The sequence below is a fragment of the Trichosurus vulpecula genome, chromosome 8, assembly GCF_011100635.1.
Source record: "Trichosurus vulpecula isolate mTriVul1 chromosome 8, mTriVul1.pri, whole genome shotgun sequence".
In the NCBI taxonomy this organism is placed as follows: Eukaryota; Metazoa; Chordata; class Mammalia; order Diprotodontia; family Phalangeridae; genus Trichosurus; species Trichosurus vulpecula.
In genome coordinates, this window is record NC_050580.1 from 184,793,292 (window position 1) to 184,806,179 (window position 12,888).

General features: G+C 40.6%; 1 protein-coding gene across 2 annotated transcripts in view; it reads left to right on the plus strand.

Annotated features, from left to right (window-relative positions):
* Positions 1 to 7,387: 7,387 nt before the first annotated feature.
* Positions 7,388 to 12,888, plus strand: part of SLC12A6 (solute carrier family 12 member 6) — a 91,922-nt gene continuing 86,421 nt past the window's right edge. Inside the window, exons 1-2 of one of the 2 annotated variants that reach the window (XM_036735450.1) lie at positions 7,388 to 7,408; positions 8,381 to 8,638. In XM_036735450.1, coding sequence (XP_036591345.1) covers positions 8,395 to 8,638 — 244 coding nt within the window. In that variant the 5' untranslated portion in view covers positions 7,388 to 7,408; positions 8,381 to 8,394. Of the gene's footprint in view, positions 7,409 to 8,350; positions 8,639 to 12,888 lie in introns of those variants that run through there. The other variant, XM_036735447.1, reaches the window with a different exon arrangement.

Below are 12,888 nucleotides of genomic sequence, written 5' to 3' on the forward strand. Positions count from 1 at the left end.
GTTTCTCCTAAGTTCTGAACAGATTAATTTTAACCAAAGAACCCTCTGAAGCTCAGGTCAATTTAAGAGAATAGCCATGCATTCTAACAAATGTTTTCAAGTTGAGGATTGAGCAAGCAGAAAGATTAAAAAATTAAGTTTTAATATTCTGATCAATCCTTGTCTAACAGAAAACAACATAAAGACTTGCCTAGGGCTATGTAGTAGAGAGAGACTGGAGGTGACTCTTGATTACTTAATTCTTGACCTTACTTCCCTCTCCCCTTGCATGTAGGGGAACCTACCCCCTTTTTCCTCAATGTAAATGTCTTTTGAGAGGTGTTGCCTAAAGAAAACTGAAGCAAAAGGAGTATGAGGAAACCTCCAGGAACAAGAGTAATACTTTTAAAAACCTAATTCTTGGTCTGCTTTTCTAATGGGGGATGATGTCTAAAGTCTTTTATTAAACCAGGAGAACATCCTCTCACTGTTTCTAGACCTCGAGACCATCCCTTGTCCTAGTCAAGGCCTTAGATGGTTCTTTGAGGAAGAGGATGGGTAATTAACAAGTTAACCTAGGTTTGCAGAAAGAATCTACACCAGATGTCTTAGCACTTGTGTCTTAGTTATAGACAAAAGGATAACCTTGTTGCTTTTCTGCTCTTGGTGAAGAATATCTGATTCATTTCCCTGCAGAAAATATGAAGACATAACATTTTTGACTATCTTTATCCAAATTCTTGAATTTAGATTACCTTTGGTTCAGGATAATGCTTTTGACTCCTGCCACCCTTTGTTAATCTCCCAGTTCCTCAAAAAGTACCCAACCTTGAAAGTGTATGTAAAACTAAAACTTATTAAACAATAAGAGGCAACTAGGTGGCTCAGTGGTTAAGAGTGCTGTGCCTAGAATCAGGAAGGTTTGAATTCAAGTCCAGCTTCAAACACTTTCTAGTTGTGTGACCCCTGGCCAAATCACTTAATCTGTTTGCCTTAATCCACTGGAGAAGGAAATGGCAAACCACTATAGTATCTACCCCATGGATAGTACTGGAGTGCTATGCTCGATGGGGTCGCAAGGAGTTGGACATGACTGAATCACTGAACAACTAAAACAAGATTGTTGCTTGAATTATATCTCCTAAGTGGGAACTAGGAAGGGAGGAAATAAGGACGGAGTGCTGATGAGATGGATTCCTATATGGAAGTAGTGGGTGGCTAATAAGTGAAGAAAATAAGTGTTGATAGTATTAGTGGTCATAAGGATGTACTTAGAATTCATTGGTAACCCTCAAAAAATGTTAAGATGACAGACATGACAGCACAATAAAATTAGGTTGAGTATCGTGAGGTGATGTTTATCAGGTCTTGAATGGTACCTCTGGTCCCGTACCAACTGAAAGGCCCAACCTCCAAACTGCTCAGGAAATCAGTAAGCACGTATTAAGCAACTTCTATGTGCCAGGCACTGTGCTAAGTACTAAGCGTACAAAAAGAGCAGGGGGTAAAAAAGGAAAGGCAGTATGATGGGTAGCATGGTCAAAAGTCAGGATGACCTGGAGCAAGTCATTCAACAATTCTCAACCCTAGTTTGCTCAATTGTAAAATGAAAAGGTTGGACTCCATGGCCTCTAGTCCCGTCCAGCTCTTAAAAATCTATGATCTTTGGTATATGAAGGTAATGGAATACTATTGTGCCATAAGAAATGGGGATGATACGGACTTCATAACAACCTGGAAAAACCTACACGACACAATGCTGAACGAGTGGAGCAGAGCCAGGAGAACATTGTACACAACCACAGATATATGGACTCCGTGAGGACCAACCCTGACATACTTCGCTCTTCTCAGCAACGTTAAGGTGCAAGGACAACTCCAGGGGACTCACGATGGAGAATGCTATCTTCAGAGAAAGAACTGTGAAGTTTGAATACAGATTGAGGCACACTACATGCTTGCCTTTTTTGCTTCTCTTTTGTTTTTGTTTTTGGGGGTTGTTTTTTTTTTTGGTTCTGTCTCTTCTTTCTCATGATTCATTCCATTGGTCATAATTCTTCTCCACACCTTGACTAGTGTATAAATTAATTCAATGCGAAGTTATACATGGTAGTTATGTGAGATTCCAGGCCGTCTTGAGGAGGGAGGGGAGAAAATCTGGAACTCAAAATTATGTAGAACCGTGTGTGGTAAACTAAAAATAAATAAATAAATTTTAAAAAAAATCCATTACCTTAAGTCAGGAGGGATTAATTAGGCTTTATCCTTTCTACCAAGTGGTAGAAGTAGTTCCTATCCTGGAGAATACACTTTCAGGCAGGACAGCTTAGGGTCTTTTCCAAAAGAAGAAAATAACACTAGACACTGGGCTACAGAGACAAAAATGAGAAATATTCTGTACCCATAAGGGGCTTACATTTCTACTGGAATCCATGCACGTGGTTGTTAAGTGTTAGAATGATCTTTCAGCTTTCTTCCAACTTAAAGAGATGGTGAAATGAGTACTCAGCTATCTCATTTACAGGTTGTATGTTTGTGTTGGTTCAAAATGAATCTGCCACTGATAAGAAAATTGCTTTGTGAACAAAAAGTATAAATCAGAAATCTGTGTTAGGGGAAGAGGAGTATTCCAATTTTATGTAAGTATATACTTATATAATTTTTTTCTCTGAATCAAAAATCTGGACCTCAAACAAAGCTGTTTTAAATTGGCTCTCTCATAAATTCTGTTGCAAAGGGATAGAAAAACCCACCTGAGAGCTCACTCCTGCCCAGCCTCTGCCAAGAAGCTTTATGAACAGGCAAACTACCTCTCAACCTTTGAAGATGAGAAGGCTGTTGCTGAAGTGGGTGAGAAGAGGTAGTGACTTTAGGAATGAAGACTTAAGTTGGGGCTTTTATAATTTAACCTGCAAGCAGTGAGTTAATTTCCTAGTTTAAGATTTTCCTGTGATCAACATCCTTGACTTTATTTTCCCTATACCAAAAAAAAAAAAAAAGGAATAACACTATCCCATATTCTTTCATGGGGACTTTTGTATAGATACTAAGGGCTTTTCCTCAAAGTATTCACTTATATAGAATAGCAATATATTTTTAGATTATGGCATCTGCAGAGTTGGGAGAAGGCAAGATGATTCAGCTACATTTTTTCAAAAAGGAAAAAACCCTAATGGAAATGAATTTGTACATATGTGTACACATAAATACACATATATGTACATCTGTGTGTATTTATTATATACACTGTGTATGCCACTCTCCCTAAGCTATCTCCCCAACTTGCACTCACAGTTTAGGTTCTTTGGGGAGAACTTCCTATTTAAGGTACTCTGTGAGTCTGCTCCCTTGAAACTACAACTCAAAACTCTAATGGTATGTTTACTTTTAGTCAATAAGAGGACATGATTAGCTCACAAGGCAAAGGACATATAATGAAATGACACAACAAGGACAGCTTTATCCCATAAACCTGGAGCATTTGATCACAAATCTTAAAACAGGAAGAGTGGATGTCCATAGAGTTCTAAAATGGAGAGGCACGTATATAAGGAACACTTGTGGCATGTGCAAGGCCTGGGAAATCATGACTAATTCTACAGGCAACAAATCTAATACTATACATCTACATTTGGATACCAGAGTTTATAATCTGCTGACATAGCCTTCAAGGACCCTATATGCTATAATGATACAGTGTGGATCTGTACATATCTATTTGGTCTAGACCTGTGATTTCTTCTATCTAAGTAACTGCTGGTGTAAAAAATTACCTCCACTGGTACAGATCAGCAACATAGGCACATAGCGTTGCTCGGTCTCTTCTGACCCTTTGAGACCCCATTTGGGTTTTTCTTGGTAAAGATACAGGAGTGGTTCTCCATTTCCTTCTCCAGCTCATTTTATATATGGGGAAACAGGTAAACAGGGTTGCCCAAGGTCACACAGTGTCTGACACGAGATTTGAACTCACAAAGATGAGCTCCTGACTCCAAGTCTATCACTCTATCCACTTCATCACCTAGCTGCAATTAAATCCAATAGAATATGAGATTTTTGAGAGCAGGGACAATGTCATTTTTCACTTGTATAGTCCCTCTAAAAGGCAGTACAGCATAATAGAGAACTGGTCTTATAGAGTCAGGAAGACTTCAAGTACTGCCTGACCATTCAACATCAAGTTACTTAACCTGACAACATCCCAGTCAACTTTCTAAGCTTATATAGTCAGTTGCTAATGTTTTGCTAAGGGCATTTCCATTCTTCATACTGATGGAATCAAGCATTGGTTCACACTGCTTCCTATCCCCACCCCCTAAAAAAAGATCCCTTAGTCAAAACAAGGTCCTGTACACAATAGGCTGTTAAAAATGTTTGTTGAATTGATCAAAGAACAAGAACTGGATTGGGTCAGCAACTCGCCTCTACCACTCACCCGCTGTATGACCTTGAGGAGGTAACAGTTTCTCTGAATCTGTTCATTCTTTTGTAAAATGGGAATAACACTTGCCCTATTTATCTTGTAGCCTACTGGGCACATAATCATATATATGAAGGCACTTGGTACCCTGTCAAGTGCTATGCAAATGTAAGGTATCAGAAAGTAGTGATATGTTCAAATAAAGTTCTTAATTAGGAAAAAGCAGTCTAGACACCTTATCTCTGGAGTTGGCTTAATAGCAATCCTAGCTGAAGGGGCATGTTAACCTTTTGGGAAAGCAAGGGCTTCCAAGCCCCTATAATTTTGTGATTGGAAGTCTAAAATGGGTCAGAGCTGTGTGCAGCTTGGAAGCAGGCCAGAAGATAGTGCTGTGGGGCACAGTGGAGAATTGAAAGCTATATGAAAGATGATTAGCTTCAACATTAAATGGGAATTCCATTCTCTAAATTACAATAATCTCTTCCTCTTTCCTACATGGCTGCTTAAGTATTAAAGAGCTGGACTGTGAGGTTTTGTGGGTCATTTGGAAATAAGAGCAGGGTTTCCCGGCTTAAACTTTAATTGCAAACTAAAGTATTGCTAAATCTGGATGTACATGTTAATTTATTCCCAGGGCTGTTTGCTTAATGCAATCCTGCCTAAACCAGATGTGAGGAGGAAGGACTCAAGGCTGGCCTGAAAAGCAAAAGCAGACATACGCTAGTATCTGAGAACATTTAACATTCTAATAAGCCAAATAATACCCAAATGAGTCCATTTATGCCAATCTACATTTATTGAACACCATGAGAAGTCACATACTTTAAGACAAGTATTTAAGTGGCATTATGGAAAGAGCCCAGAGCTGGGAGTTATCTGTTATCTCTAATGTCCCTTCCACCTCTTAGAATTATTTATTCTACTACTGAAAATATATTCGCTACTCCCAACAGAACTTAAGATCTAATTTGGGCAGTAAGGTTATAACACTTATAAACAATAACAAAAATTAACTAATATCATTCAAACCATGTATTTCCAATACTCACCTTGAGGGTCCTATGCTTTAGGGGTTAAGTCTCTAACAATATTTTCCCAGGGAACACCAAATAAGCTAATGTTAAAAACTTGGAGTTTTCAACTGTGTGTTTCTGAACCCTGTACCTCTCAGGCAATTTTCAAGTTAGTATTTTACTTTTTTCATTCTACCTCCACAAATGCTACACTAGATGCCTATAACAAAGATCAAGAGTCATTAGGAAGGCATAGAAAATAATGCTTTCAGCAATTTTCCAGTAACATATTGGAAGAAGGTCTGAATTTGGAGTCAGAAGACTTCAGATTTCAAGCAGCGCTCTGCTATTTATTAGTGCTGACCTTGGGCAAGTCATTTAACCTCTGACAGTCTCTTCTGTAAAACGAAGCTATTCATTAATGTTGAAGAGCCTTAGAAATCTAGTCCAGCACTTTTACATCTGAGGAAACTGGATCCTGTGGGAAGCCACAGGTGGCAGAGCTAGGATAGAAACCCTAACTGATAACAAAATCGGTGATCTTTTCACCACACTTCTAGGATGAAATGAAATTCTAAGGTCTGTTCTAACTTTCAAATCGTATGAGTTACTCAGGTATGGGGTAATATATGTGTAATAGACAAAGCATTGAATCTATTTCACCAACTGTGTGACCTTGGACATGTCCCTTCATTTCTCAGGGACTGTTTCCTAACCGGCTGGACTAAATGATCTCAAAGGTTTCCTCTTCTTTCAGCTCTAAATCCTATGCTCTCGCCCCGCGGAAACCAATCATTGAAAGTAGAAATCACTATTGATCTTTCCAGAGTGATGATCAGTCATGCTGTTGTTACTATAGAAGAAGCGAAGATCTAGAGAAGAAAGGGACCTTAAACACCATCTAGTCCAGGAAAACTGAGGCCCAAAGAGGGTTAAGTGAGCTGCCCAAAGTCACAAAGGAGTCACAGGCAGCATTTGAATCCAGATCCTCTGACCCCAGAACTAGGACTTTTTCCACCACAGAGCTAAACCTGGAAGGAACCTTGTAAGTCCAACCGTTTCATTTTATAGGTAAGGAAACTGAGGCCCGGAGAGGTTGACTAATTTGTCTAAGGTTCCTACCCTCCCGGTGCAAGGCTCTTTCCAGTCAGTCCTCCCAGTGACTTCGTTCCTGCCACTCAGCCCGCCCCTTATTTCCCCTGAGGTCCTCCCCCCCGCCCGCCATCCGCCCCCGTACAAGTCAACAATTTCTTTCCGGGGCTCCGCCCCCCTCACATCTCTCGCCACACCCGCCCATCACCCGGGGCACAGGGTCCCGCAGTACGCTCGCTAGTGGGCGCGCTGAGAACGGCCCGCAGTCCCGAAGCCTCAGTGACGGGTAGCGGGGCGGAAGTACATCAGCCAGAGGCCGGGCGGGGCTCGGGGCGGGGCTCTTCCGCTCTTCAGAGCGTTCCCCGCTGCGCCGCCGCAGGCTCTGTCCCATCCCGTTAGCCTCGAACTAGAGCGGTTCCAGGGTAGGGGGCAGCGCCGGGCTGGAGCCCAACCTAGGCGTGGGGAAGGAGGAGGAGTGACTTTCCTAGCGGATGGTTACAGGGAGGGCGGGGCCCCGGTAGAAGGCTGCGCGAGCCCCTCTCTCCACTTAGTTCCCCCCGCCTCCCCTGGCGCGTCAGACGCGTCAAGCCCCGCCTCCTTGGCCCTAATTTGCCGCGGCTGAAACAGTTACCCGTCTAGTAAACAACCGCTGCGCGCGCATCCCACATCAGCTGGGCTCCTGTGATCTCAGCACCTGATAGAAAGATCCTCCTCTTGTTCCTCTTCCTCCTCCCCTTCCTCCTCTTCCTCCTCCTCTTCGCCCTTTCCTCCATCCTTGCCTCTCTTAGAACCGGAGGACAACCTGCGTTGTCATCACCTCCTCTGCCCGAGACCCGAAGGGACACGCAGCGACCGTGTCTGGCGGAGGAAGGCCGGCGAGGGGCTGAGCTGTGCCAGGGCCCTGGTAGGGGGAGGAAGTCTCCTGGGAGAGGAAGGGGGCCCTGTCCTATCACCAGCCCGAGAAACCCAGTGAGTGACCAGTCGGCGGGCTCGACTGATGACTGGGGACGATCTACCTGCCACATCCTTGAGCCACAGCCTGGGCTGGGTCTGTCCGCTAGCTTTTCTCTACCAGACCCCGGTGTGACCACGCTGCCTGGAGAACAACGGGCAGGTTGCTCCCGCACGCCCCCCTGCAGCTGGGCACCTCTGGAATCCTCTTTACTCCTTGGCCCCCTCTTCCTCATCCCTTCCTACTTCCTCCTCCTCCTCTGCCTCTCCCATCCATCTTCTTCACCTCCTCCATCAAAGTGGTGTGGGATATTTTTCCCGTTATGCATGCGCACCTTTTTCACCAGACCCAAGTGGATTATCTGCCTCAAAAACGTCGGGTGTCGGTGCACACGCCTCCTCCCTGCCAGACCTGTGGGGTATTCACCTGATACACAACAGGTGGCTGGGTGCACACCTTTTGGTAACCAGATCCATGCTATGTTCACCTGATAACGGTGGTCCTGCACGTTTCTTCTGCAACTAGAACCCTGGGATACTCACCTGATAAACGACTACCTCAGCCAGAACCTGGGGGAGAGCGAGGGGGGGGAGAAGGGTAGTGTCACTTACCAAACCAGAGACTATGGCTGTGAGCCTTCAACTTAGGGCCAAGGGAGCTCTCTAAATATCTACTCATTCTGAAGGAACGAAGTTCCACACAATTGGCGTTTTTTTTTTTCCCCTGGTGATTTGTGTATTTGGCTAGTACTCTTGGACAGTTTTCTGATTAGGAATATTCTTATTTTGGTTGATTTGTGTTTGTTCCAAGGATTAAGTTTATTATTACTAACGTCAAGATTAAAAGTAATCTGCATAGGAGGAAGGATTTTTTTGTTTTGTTTTGCTATTTTCTTGTTCTTTAAAAAAAAAATGCATCCTCCAGAAACCACCACCAAGATGGCTTCAGTTCGGTTTATGGTGACACCAACGAAGATCGATGACATTCCAGGTTTGTCAGACACCAGCCCGGACCTCAGCTCTCGTTCCAGTTCCCGTGTTCGGTTCAGCTCCCGGGAAAGTGTTCCCGAAACCAGCCGTAGTGAGCCGATGAGTGAAATGTCAGGGGCAACCACCTCACTGGCAACTATAGCTGTGGATCCAGCCAGTGACCGGACCTCCAATCCCCGAGATGTTACAGAAGGTAAGTGAAAGAACAACCTGGGAAGAATACATTTGTAGCTACCCTGTTCAACCGGGACGCTTACCAGCTGTGAAGAAATTTTCCATCAAGTAGTATTTAGGTGAGATTGATATCCTTTTATTAAAACCATAGAAAGCCCTCATTGTGAAGAAAATTTGGAGCTTGGAGGCTATTGGCCTTGTGAGCATAAGTACCTAACTATGGAAAATACTGTTGTTCATGTAGCAAACTATTCTGAGTTCCTTATTTTTCTCAAGAGTAATCAAAATGATGTTTCTGTTTTCTGCTTAAGAGAAGATCGCTATTAGCTAATTTTTCTTTTTTATCCTAAAAAAATGCTTGGTTGTGAAATTCAGGAGGTTGTACTTGGCTTTAGGATTGCTTAAGCAGTGATCATTTTTTTGGATTTATAGGTTGCCTTTCCTCCAAAGGGTTCAGAATGTTATTATATAGTATAATTATCATTTGTCTTCCAGTATCCTTTCTAAGTAGTTCACATTTTCCAGAAAGGCTAAAATGCAAAGTGCTTGCACAAGGTCATGTAGGGTTGCAGATGATCGCTGTTATTGCTCAATTCCAGATCAGTGTTTCTCAAAGCAGAGAGTTCTGAAGGGATTGTAGAAACTTGTTTCCAAATAACCTCTTTCCCTTTAAATACCAGATGAGCCTCCCTTCTTATGGTAGTGCACAGGCCTTATATAGCTTGTTCTTGACAGGTCTTCCTTTCTTCTTCCTAACATAGTATTATGGGTCATACTGCCTTGTTTTTTCTTATTTGTTATAGGGGAAAGAAGTGAAGAAGGAAGTGAAAATGGCATGAGGTTATAGTAGTAGTGCTAAAAAAAAAAGTTATGGACTAGAAAAGTTTGAGAACCACTGTACTGTGCTTCCCTGGGTTTCCATTGTTTGTTGTATATTAACTAGATTGGAGCTTTTTGGTAAAGTTTCTTAAAGATAGCTGTTGGTTTGTTTTAAGATAGTTCTTATTTTAAAAATATTTTACTGTAATTTGAATCATAGGCACTAGCTTATGATTGAATTGTGTAAACTTCTGGAAGAGGGGCTGTTTTATCATTTTGTGTGTGTGTGTTCAGAAATGTTACTTTGAAGATGGGGGGAATGATTTTTAGTTCTTAATTCTGTTGTGTTTTTTTCTCTTCTCTAAACAAGAGAAGGTTGATTTATTTCAATCGCAGAATTTGCTTAGCCTTGATTAATTCAGCTTCTATGGGGATGTTACAGTTAGGGCTTAATAATTTTGAACTATAAAATGTAAGATTTAGACACTGTAATAAAATATTTGAAATCAGCTACCTAATGGAGTTCACATTGTTAGCTTTTCAAAATATATTTTGTAATGTTTCTTCCTCTTTACTCATACTGTATTTAGGTTTGTAAGTCTAAATAACAGACCTTGTGGGCTTACAAATTAATGGTGCTCAATAAAGTTTGAATGTATCTTGTAACTGAAGTAAAATGCTTATTTACCGTTTAGCTGAGTGTTGACTTACATTCCATAATTTTTATCAGTTGCATTATAAAATATAATTTTCACCTTAACTGGATATTTTTTCAGCAGTTTGTCATTCTTGCAGAACTAGATCTTTTTCAGGATACTATTGTTAACATAGCTTTGAATGTTCTTTAACAGGCTATAATACATGTGATTGGTTTCATATTAGAAAAATGAGTGACACCCAAATCACACTCCAATGCCAGTATGGAATTTATAGCATAACTCTCTTTGACAGTATTCCATTGTGATGTCAGTCATCCCAGTCTACTCAGAAGAGGAATTACCCTGCTCTATGTCTTTGAAATGTTTGAAAAATCTAATGATTAGATTTTTGTTTTCTCCTTTTTCCTGACTAGCTTTCTATTTTCTCCAACAATTTTTTTTTCTTCATTCATGGGGATCTTTATTGTGACAGTCACCCAGTACAAATTTTCCTACTTACTTGAATGTCCTACATGTATTCTTCAAGGTGGTAGTGGAGTAAACAAAGTAAAAAATCTTTACACTATCTTTGGGTCTGTAGCTAGACAAAACTTGGTATAAAAGTCAGCATTTATTAATTGCCTGGTGTATGCAGAGCACTATGTTTGGTGCACAGGGGAAATACAAAGTTTTCATAAACCATGTTACCTTCCTGATGAAGCTTATAGTCTGGTATGGGAATATGACATCTCCAATGTCAAAAGTACAAAGTAACACATGATAGACTACATGGTATGGAGGAGAGAGCCATCTTTAGAGTCAAGAACAGCTGTTCTGAAGTCCCAACTCTGACATATACTGACTTTGTGAACTGAGACAAGTCATTTAACCAATGGTATCTCAAGCAACTCTAAAATTATAAGTTGAATGACATTTCTAAGTTTGTATTAGTAAAGGGAATGCTACCTGCACCTATAAAATCACAGATGAGAACCAAAACTACAATATATGATAAATGCATAAAAAAGTATAGATGAAGGACTATTTGAGGTCTTTCAGGAAGGAAAGGTCATTAATAAGTGGGGTATTCAGATGTAGTGTTTGAGTTGGGCTTTAATCAAAGAGAGCAGGACAAAAGTAAAATAATCCCAGATTCCAGGAATGGTGAGAACAGTCAAGAAGACATAAAAATACACAGGATGGCAAGTAGTCTAGTTTGGCTAGAGTTTAGAATATATGTGGGGGAGCAATATACGAAAAGGCAAGGGAGATAGGGATACCATATTTGGAATAGCCTTAGGTGCCAGACTATTGAATCACAGCTACATTTCTATCAGCTGCCAGCTGTATGTGACCTCAGTCAAGGCTCTTCGCACACCTAAATTTTAACTTTCCTCAGCTATAAAATAGGGATAATTACACTTGTGTTAACTACCTTAGGCATTAGTTTTGAGGATCGAATGAGGGAATATATCTGTACTGCATGATAAACTTTTTTTACTGTTTTTTCAATTAATAAAATTCTATTTTCTCTCACTCAGAGCCCCCTCTCCCCTCCACCCCCCACCCCCGCAAAAAGAGAAAACTCTTTGTAATAAATATGACTAGACAAGAAAAACAAACTCCTCCATGGGCTATGTTTAAAAAAAAATCTCATTCTGCACCTGGAATCTGTCAATTTCTCTGTCAGGAGATGGGTAGGAGATGGCATGCTTCATAAGTGGTTCTCTGAAATCACAGCTGGTTATTACATTGATAAGAATTCTTAAGTCTTTCAAAGTTTTTTGTCTTTACAGTGTTCTTGGTAAACTTTAAAGCACTATATAAATGTAAGTGCTGTTTTCATTATTAACCTCAATAACCTCTTAACTCCCTCTAGATCAACTAAAATCTGTTTAAAATTTAGACTTTTTCTAATTCTGTGGATTTTTTTTTTACCCTTTTTACTTCCTTGATTCTTCCATTGCTCTGTCACTGTAGGATTCCATCCCTTTCCCATAAATTTCACACTTTACCCAAGAATTTCTCCTGTGATAGAACTTCCCAATCTACAATTCTAGTTGTTGGGAAGAACAGCTTATTCCTACTTGCCTTATGTACTTATTTTTGAGTTATTGGTAAAAATTTTAATATTCTTTCCTATATCTTAATTTTTTTATTTTGCTGTTATCCTTCTGAGTAAATGTTTCAGTATCTTTATATTTTAACTACAGGTACCTGTATTCTATTATGCTCCTATTTTAATTCAGTTGAATAAACATTTATTAAGTGTATGTTATATGCATGGTACTGAGGACCAAGAAGAAATAGTCCCTGTCCTCAAGGAACCTTTATTTTGTTGGGAATGCATCATATATGCAGATAAGAAAATACAGGGTCATTCGAAGTTGAAGAGAACACTAAGAACTGGGGAGATCAGGGAAGATTTCAAGAGTTGAAATTTTGAAGCAGGGCAAAGGGAAGTGATGCAAGAGATGTTGATGAGGTAGAATTGACAAGATATGATAAGTGATTAGATATGAGAGACAGGAAAGAATTGAGCTGATTCCAGGATTGAACCTAGAAGACTGGGAGGATGGTGGTGCTCCTGACAGAAATAGGAATATCTGGATGAAAGGCAGATTTAGGGCAGAAGATAATTTTGTTTCACACATGCTAAGCTTAAGGTGCCTAAGGGATGACTAGGAGGAGATATCCAGCATTCAGTTGTTTATGCATGAGTACAGTAAAGAGATAAGGACTGAATTTTAGAGATTTTTTGAGTTATCTGCGCAGAGATGATCTTTGAACCCACGGAAGCTAATGAGATCTC